The 9,704-nt window shown below is 32.5% G+C and overlaps 1 protein-coding gene across 1 annotated transcript; it reads left to right on the plus strand.

Annotated features, from left to right (window-relative positions):
- The first annotated feature begins 2,006 nt into the window (after positions 1-2,006).
- Positions 2,007-8,526, plus strand: LOC134686212 (uncharacterized). The gene is made up of 2 exons (XM_063545889.1): positions 2,007-2,904; positions 8,074-8,526. Exons 1-2 carry the CDS (start codon positions 2,016-2,018, stop codon positions 8,442-8,444), a joined length of 1,260 nt encoding a protein of 419 aa, XP_063401959.1. The 5' UTR covers positions 2,007-2,015; the 3' UTR covers positions 8,445-8,526.
- Positions 8,527-9,704: the final 1,178 nt, after the last annotated feature.

Here is a 9,704-nt window from a genome sequence, read left to right on the forward strand (position 1 = left end):
TAGACGTTTGAAGACATGTTAGGGCTAATTGGAGTCCCGTAGTAAGAGTACATCCATAAAAAAAACCAGTTTGAAATTAACAAAAAACGATTCATTATGGATTTTTTTGGTGAATGGGAATAGAAGTTGATGTATCTAGAAAATCGCAGCATGCTGTAAATATCAATACAGTGAGACAAATTCAAAATAAGGTTTCCCTGAGGTCTGTAGTCCTGTTAAATTATGTTGTGCTTATTAAAGAGGGGATATTTGTTTGTAGCTTTTATACACTTTTGGAATGAATTGGGACATCAATTTTATTTATTATTTCTTGTACCATGAAGTTTCCACGTAAAATATGGTTGATGTCAGATGTTTTGTAATTATGTATACTTTCTTACTTTGCAACCAATTTGTCACAAGTATCTATCGACCCAATGGCCACCGTGTCGATAAACATAACAAAATTCTAAATGATCATTTTAGATATTTTGATCTGCAAATATAACATGTATATATATACACACACAGTCATAGGACAAAAGTGAGTTCCCACTTAAAAATATGTCCTATCATTTCAACATAAATCAATATTTTCAAAAAAATATTACCAAGTGACTTTTTGAGCGATGTCCAAAGACAGTAGAAGGTACAAAAACGTTAGTATGCAAATCTCGACGCCCGTTCTGAACAGAATAATTATCATCATTACAAAACAATATACAACATGTACAATATATAATATTTTGAACGTTTAATAAAAAGTTGTAGTAAACATAAAGTCCTAAAATGATGCAATGACAAAATAAACAGCATGTAAACAACGGATAATACTAGTCGTTTATAGTGTCAGCATCACTGACATATTTATACCCAATGCAACGAAGTTGTGGAGGATATAATGTTTTTGATCCGTCCGTCAGTCAGTCCGTCCATCCGTCAGTCCTGTTTCTTGTCATCGCAACTCCTCTCAAACCACACAACAGAATTTCACGAAACCTTTTTAGATGAAAAGGACATAGTATGTAGTTGTAAATATCGACAGGAAATTACGATTCAATTTTTTTTCTAGGAGTTACGCCTCTTTGAACTTATTTGTTTCAGTGTACTACTGCAACAGTTTGTCATTGCAACTCCTCTGAAACAACACAACAGAATTTCATAAAACCTTTTAAGATAATAAGGACATAATATGTAGATGTGCATATCGACAGGAAATTACGGTTCAATTTTTTTTCTGGGAGTTACGCCTCTTTGAACTTACTTGCTTTAAGGTACTACTGCAACAGTTGTCATCTCAACTCCTCTGAAACCACACAACAAAATTTCATGAAACTTTGTAGATAATAAGGACATACTATGTAGATCTATGTATATGTGCATATTGACAGGAACGTATTAGTCATTATTTTTTCTTATACATCTTTTTTCTGACACTTATTTAATTTCTACACGGACAATGTGGGGACGTGGGGTATGTAAGCGTGCTCACTAAGGTTCTTTAATTGCTATATGGGCATCTTTCAATTTGCATTTAAAAAGGTATAATAAACCTTTAGTCGCATTTGTAAACACAGTGAGAGAATGATTGTTGCTAAGCGTTTAGTTGCAAAATACATTCATGTTTAGGACGATGGTCTGAGAATAAAACTTTTACCTGGGACATGATTTATTCTAAAAACAACTTATGTCGATGAGAACATATACATATAGCTGCCAATGTTTTATCTATACCTCCCAAGCTCTGATTATAATTCCAAATAACAGGAGGTAGAAATACATGCTAAAATCGATGTAGAGGAAAACTTTTATCTTTTTTTCGTTGTAGTCTCATTGATTACAGGTGTATGATTTCTAAAATAGCTGACACTTTTTAATTTTAATTTAAAAAACTTCACCAGCAGAGGAATCTTATCTTTGAAAAGAAACCTGTGATCACGAACAGGATGTAGATTAATTGAAATAAAAGTATAATTCGGGGCATCTGAGATGTATCTTACATTTCTAATTAACAGTAGAACAATTGAGACATAAACATGTTTTTCATTCAATTTATTTGCATAAGCATTTCAATAATAGGAATTTTAGCCATATCCCTTGGTTCAGAGTCCGAATCCTTATTAACCTGTTCAAAATTTCATTTTGAAGAAAAGGTCTTGGAAAAGATGATTCGCTTGGAAAATAAAATGGAAGTCTATTCGGAAAAGATTAAACTCTGGGAAGAGTCTGTTTCTTCCAAATTGGAACATAAAATGGAAGTATATGCAGAAAAGGTAAAGCTATGGGAAGAGTCTGTTTCGTCTAGTTTGAATAAAGTTACTGAAGCAATGAAACAAACAGAGACATTCGTTGATTCAATGCGAGGCGCACATCTATTGGACCAAACACGGTTTAATGATTCTTTCCTTGAAGTGAAGAAACAAACAAAAGCATATGTTGAATCAATGCGAGACGCACAACTACAGGACCAAACACGGTTTAATGATTCTTTCCTTGAAGTGAAGAAACAATCAGAAGCATTTGTTGATTCAATGCGAAACGCACATCTACTGGACCAAACACGATTTAATGATTCATTCATTGATGTTAAGAAAAAAGCAGAAATATTTATTGAATCAATGCGTAATGCACAGCTACAGGACCAAACACGGTTTAATGATTCTTTACTTGAAACTATAGATCGTTTTAAATCGCAGTCAAAAAATGAAACTGAGTACAACAAAAGACAGATGAATTCATTGTTGGATTCCTTTTCTTCAAAAATTCAAGAATTAAATGAAGCTGAACGTACAAGGGAAAACACAACAAAGTTATCACTTCTTCAAGAACAGAATAGATTTAATAAATCGTTCGATAAGATTGCAGAAGACTTCCAGGTTCGCTTCAACAAGCTTTTGCAAGACATTGCTTTAAAACAGCAGAAAGGTAGGTTTCATTGTTAATAAAAAATCATATACCTAATAGTATAATTGTCAATTTAAGTCAAAACTGTCAGATTACTTCATACAGGAGTTGTTGCCCATAATTGTATCCCCCTTTTTCTCATTTTTGCCTTTTGTTGTCAAAAACTATTTATAAGCAATACAAGATTGCCCGACGACTTCTTATTGAAGTTATTACCCTTTAACGACGATTTCTATCACTTTTTGCGTTTTTGTATTATATCTTTATAAAAACTATGATTGCTATATAAAAACTTAAATAAACAAAAATGATCAACATGACAAGGTCTTCAAATATTTGAAGTTGTTGAAATTGTTCGGCATCTCTTTGAGTGATTACCATGAAATTACCCTGAATATTTTCAACAGTTGGGGGTTTGGAGCAAAAAATGGAAAATAAAAAATATAAACAGGGAAAAAATCAAACTGTGAAATAGTTAATTTTTCTTGGTACCAATTCTTGGGGATTGAGTAATAAAAATCTTGTTCGTGTATATTCATTCCATTGATATGCCAAATGCATATAGATGATTTGTACTTCGTTGGTCTTCCTTTATCCATATTATCTACAAACATATGTATTCCGCGATCAATAATAAATTCACAGTAAAAGCAAAACAAGATGAAAAAAAACGAGATTTTTTCACGAACTCTTTTCAGTGGCGGATCTAGAAATTTTCATAAGCGGGGGCCCACTGACTGACCTAAGAAGGGGCCCGCTCCAGTCACGCTTCAGTGATTCCCTATAAAAGCAGCCAAATTTCCCCCCCCCCCTAAATCCGCCTCTGCTTTTTTAGTCTATAATTTTGAAGAGTTTCAATTGTTGAAAATGTAAATAGTCTTAGGTCAGCAACCCAGGCACGTAACTTAATTCTAGAAAAGATGATTTTCTAGACGATGACTTTTGGTAGTACAATTGGCAACTACTTTTATAAGTATTGTAAACGTCTGTTTTCTTAATAATATTTTGATTGTAATTTTATAAAAAAAATATTTACAAATGTTTCTTGAGACCAAATCAATGAACAAACATTTCATTCAAAGCTTAAAATAAAGTAAAAAGAAAATAATAATATTTCAAAAAGTCAATTCTTGTTTGTTTAAATTAGTTTCCTTCTTATCTTATGTTTCTTCTTTAATTATTTTGCCTCTCTATATACATAAATAGAAATAGAAAGAGAGGGGAAATATATTAAATACAGCTATTGTAAGATCATATATATATAAAGTGTAAAATCATATTAGATAAGTGAAAGTAGGTTTAAAAATTAAAAGATGTAAAAATAAACATCCAAAAGTAAAAGGAAATCATGCACCAAGCGCCACTTATGTCTAACCAAATGAAAAGTACTGTATACAAATTTTGAAGAACAGCATTTGATCAGAAAATTCATTTTTTTCTAGTAAAATCTAATTTCAAGTTTGATTATATGATTATAAACAACGACATTTGGCCATAGAATTCATTTAAATATGCTTTGCTTAAGGTAACACGATACCGAATGACGTTACGCCACGAGTTATCGTTCCTGACGTTATCGAATAACGTTCACACATTCAAGCCAATGCATCAGGTTTTGCAATCACAAAGTGATAAAATTATAAAAAAAATAAAATATTGGGTATTTATGTGACATTTTTAATGGTACCTTTTTTCTGGATACTTGATGAAGTAAAGGAAAATAGTTCCGGAACGGTAGCGATAACTGTACGGAGTTTGACTAATGTCCTGACAACCGGACAATGTCCTGACAGAAATGAAAATGCTAAATACTTTTTTTATTATTGGAAGGATTAACTTGAAATTGGGAACCAAGCAAGATGAGAACTTATATTTAATACGTAAAAGGAAAAAATGAAAAACATAATATAAGAGTTAGAAAACTTGCCCTGACCCAATTGACTTTGAAACTTCTTATGTCCCGACAGCTATGAACCAGCGATTTTTTTTTATTATTGACTGGATAGACTTTAAATTCAATACCATGGCAGATTAAAACAGTTAATACAATAATACAAGAAAAAAAAGAAAACTTGACCTGACCATCTACATCTTTCCCGTGACTTATGTCCTGACCGATGTAAATTGTTTATAACTTTTTTTTTCTTTGAAGGATTGACTTCAAATTTGATGTCCAGGAAGATTCTGACATAAAATATAGAGATATAAGAAACGGATCATTTGAAAAATAATAATTAAAAAGTTAGAAAACTTGACATTACCAACATCGACTCTGCCCAGACTTATGGCCTGATCGATGAAGAAAATGTTAATAATTTTTTTTATACTTCTCATTGTTAATCTTTAAAAATGTATTACTTTACTTTTAAATATTCTGTTTCTTTAAAATTTAAGCATCTGAACGATTTATCTACATATAATAGACTGAGTTTTATCACAAGTCTTTATTCTTGGTATATGTCTGCAATAAATACTTTTCATGATGAACGCCGTATTCCCATCAAATTTTGTTTTGAAAGTAGAAATCTAATCTATAGAAAGTTAGGATGATGTGTAAAAAACACGGGTAATGTTTGGTACATCTATTAATTCATGTAAAAATGGTCGTCAAAAACACCGCTCGGGCAAAATGGATTTTTTTTTATCTGGATGAGAATACGGATAGAATTAGGCGATAGTGCACAATAAAAGCAGACTTTGCAACTCATACAAAAATAGTTTGTTTGTATGGAATGTTAAGAAAGTGGTTTACTTGGTTATTTTGCCGAATATCTTTCTCTATGTTCCAGTATAAAAAGTCTCTGAAACTCATTGTTCTGTACAGAGTAAATCCGATATAGTTTCGGAAATATTTTGAAAATAAAGTGCTAGATTTGTAATCCTATAGACCAAGTCTACACGGGTTAGACAGCAACAACGGAATGAAGCCTGAAAAAGTTAACGTAGGCTAAGAAATACATGGGAACTTGATTCGGCAAAAATAAAATGAAAAAAGCAGGTCCCGTTACAGTCTATACTTATAAACGCAAGTTGATAGTCGGGACTGGCTATAGGCAGACTGGTTTCGTTACAAATTTTTTCTCTCCAAATTTACAATCAAACGACTGACGAATTATTATTCAAACGGAAAAAAGAGACTGAAATAGCTAGATCTTGAAATCCTTTAGATTTTATTTTCGTGTTAATTACGCTTGCACGGGTTTTTGGTGGTAGTGTGTTTTTTTTGTGTGATTTTGAGGTGGAACAAGTTCGGAGACAACACGACTGAAAGAGAATTAACAGAGTTGCCTTTTTAGGCCCTGAGTGACATATTGCTCACATACTTAGGTAGCAACCATTTGATTTATGAATATTGTAATACTATTATAAAATGTATTAGCATGAGCTTTAGAAACACGATGGAAAGCGAGACTCGCCGAGCTTTCCACTTGTTTTGTAGCGAGTGTAAAAACCTTTTATAAATCTGACAATGTATATAGCACATAATTTTATATTTTGTTTATATCCTACAATTAACACCCCAAGGCCTAGGGTGAATAGGGATAAAAATATGGTCACTTGGTCTTCTTCCGACCGGCAGTTAAATGCTTCTAAAGTGAGGCGCCTATTTGGCTGTGCGGGATGTATTATTTATTGTTAACTGCGTCTTGAACATGCATAAAATATTTGCCACTGGACGTAAGGTTACCAGCAATCAATCCTACAATTCAAAATCGTCACTTGAAACTAATAGAGCACGCCACATCATATTGTTTCACCCGTGTAAATTCGACCGTCAATCTCACACTTGATAGTCTTTTAAATTTTGCTTCAGGTTTAAATTGTGTACCTGTTTTTAAAGGTCCGCATATTGTCCGGATTTTCCTTTTTTTTGTTCATGACAGGTTGGTTGATTAGGCATTATGAAAAATTCTAAAGGCCCGCAGATTACATATATGATCTAAAGATTTGTTTTATAAAATAATTTTCTACAAATGACAGACTGTTGAACTAATAGTGAAATTTGCATACAGTTTGCAATGTTTGTCCAACTTGCTGAACAAGCAACTCACACAGTTATACCACGCAAAGTACACTACATTAATGTACAAATGTACGTAGCAAGTCAAGAATATAAGTTTTGAATTTTTCTTCGAGTTTTGTTATTTTATTTATCATGCATGAACTATTTGCCACTGAACGTTAAACAACCTTAAAAAACAGAGCAATTATATCACTGTAAACTGAATCAAATTTCTAAAGTACTATTTTTCTGCATGGATGTAGCAATGACACCACCATTGTCATAAAGGATGGAGATAAAAACTCAGTAATTCAAATGAATCACACGTAAAAAATTTCATGTTATTTTCACTCGCATGTAACAAAAATATGACTGTATTATGCTCGTTAAGTGTAAAAATCAGACGAGATTAATGTTAAATTCATGTTAGTGAAATTTCTATGTGCAGGACGAAATTAATTACATCAGTGGAATCTCATATAACTAGGAAATTTAGGGAAACCTGACAGGGGAAACGAAAATAAAATAAACACCCTTCAGATCCCGACTCATTTTTCGTTTTCCATTTCTCATATCTCTGAGGAGAATAACGTAACATTCTGTATTCAATAACGTCACACGTTTTCGGTCAAATTCTAAGGGTATCAATCAATTTTGAAGCCATTTATCCCAAAAACAAGGATGGTGACATATGATTTTCTATACATGTATGAATTCAGTTTGTTATTCTGAATATTATGTTAGTTTTTTGTTGTTCTCCGTATATAAGAACATAGTCATCCATTGGAAAATCTATAAAGGTTAGCCAAAAAACAGGCATTTCCCCTATATACCTAAGTAAATTTGTCGCCCAAATCGACGTTTTCCAATGAAAATACCAAGAAAACAAAAATGGTGACCCCCATTTTTTATTACATATTTCGATGTAACTCGGTGCAAAGAATGCGTATGCGAAAAAGTTTGGAAATCGGGAGATATGCCATTCGGTATCGTGTTACCTTAAACAAGCTACAACTGATGAATGACGATTATAAGGAACGTAAAAATCTGTTTTTATCTTTTAAATCAGATTTCTTTGGATGTTCAAACTTATCTTTTGAATCAAAAAACTTTACAGATACAATTTGATATCAATGTTCTGTTTTCCCTTTTCATATTTTGATTTTAAAATTTCTCTCTTTTTTCAGTTGCTCTGACCGCCTGTGCCACAGGTTCTACAGTGCCAGGTGGAGCAGTTGTACAATTTCCGAATATCAAAACCAACATTGGGATAACCGACTTATCTGCTTATAAATCAACTGGAAAATTCGTGTGTACTGTTGCTGGATTGTACCATGTTTCGGCCGTTATGATGACAAAAACTGATGGACAACGTTACTATATTTATAAAAACAGTGACAGGATGATAACAACACTTTACGGTAAAGTTCACTCTTATGAAACTAAAACCAGTGTTTTTGTCACGATGTTGGATGTCGGTGATGAAATAACAGTAAGGACTAGTGGTTCTCAGTATATATATCAATTTTCATGTTTCACAATTGTTAAACTAAACTAAAAGAAGTTTAATTTAAGGTGTTTATAACTTTTGAAGATTGGTTATATAGCATGTTTCCAGTACCAAAGACAGCTTATATATACTATATATATATATGATATTTGTTTTAATGATCACCAGTCTGTTTCTTAAAAAAATGTAATACAGAATTTTATTTAAGTGTCATTGCCACATTACGCACTGGTGTTATACAATTTGATACTAGACCACATTATTCCCTATTCTATAAATCCCTAGCCAGACCATCCGGTTTGGTATAATCAAAGACAACTGTCTTTACGATTCTGAAAATCCTTGAGAAAAGATTCTATCAATGCTAGTTATTGCAAGCAATATATACTATGTGAATATTGTATAATTATTATGGCCTTATTGTCAAACGTTCAAGTTAGAAGCAAATTTATCAAAAGTCCGCAATCTGTATGAGGGCCTGGGTGGGATTTTCAGACGAGAATAATAGACCAACTGTGCAGAATAAATGGCAAAAAAAGAGAGAAACGTTGGTATACAAATAAAGAATAGAGAATAATGGTATGCTATGATATAAAACAAGAATGTGTCCCCAGTACACCAATACCTCACTCGCACTATCATTTTCTATGGACTGTGAAATTGGGGTAAAAACACTAATTTGGCATTAACATAAGCAAGATCATATCATAAGGAACGTGTGTACCAGGTTTGAAGTTGATTGGACTTCAACTTCATCACAAACTACCTTGACCAAAAACTTTAACCTGAGGCGGGACGAACGGACAAACGGACGAACAAACGAACCGACGGACGGACAACCGGACGCACACACCAGAAAACATAATGCCCCTCTACTATCGTAGGTGGGGCATAAAACTATTTAATACTGATCAGAAAATATAAAGAATAAAGAATAATAGACAAAATGTACAGAATAAAAGGCAACAGAGAAAGGTAGGTAAAAAAGGGAATAGAGCACAATGGTGTGCTAAAATATAAAGCATGGAGAATAAATTAGCAATATAGTATTGAAAAAGCCATATACAGACACTCTGGTATCATTCGCAGTTTGTTCCCTTTTTTGTATTTCTTTTATTATCATTTTCATTATCGCACAAAGGTAACCAAAATGGAGATTATTATGTGAGCACTTATGTTTTAGTATCCTATATATATGAGATATGTATATATTCTAATTCTTAAAATTTCATTATATCATAAAATTGTATAATCACGAATTTCATGATCCTTGTTGTTGTTTTAGGCCAATTATGAGTTTTCAAATGT

Source organism: Mytilus trossulus, chromosome 10, assembly GCF_036588685.1.
Source record: "Mytilus trossulus isolate FHL-02 chromosome 10, PNRI_Mtr1.1.1.hap1, whole genome shotgun sequence".
NCBI classification, from domain to species: Eukaryota; Metazoa; Mollusca; class Bivalvia; order Mytilida; family Mytilidae; genus Mytilus; species Mytilus trossulus.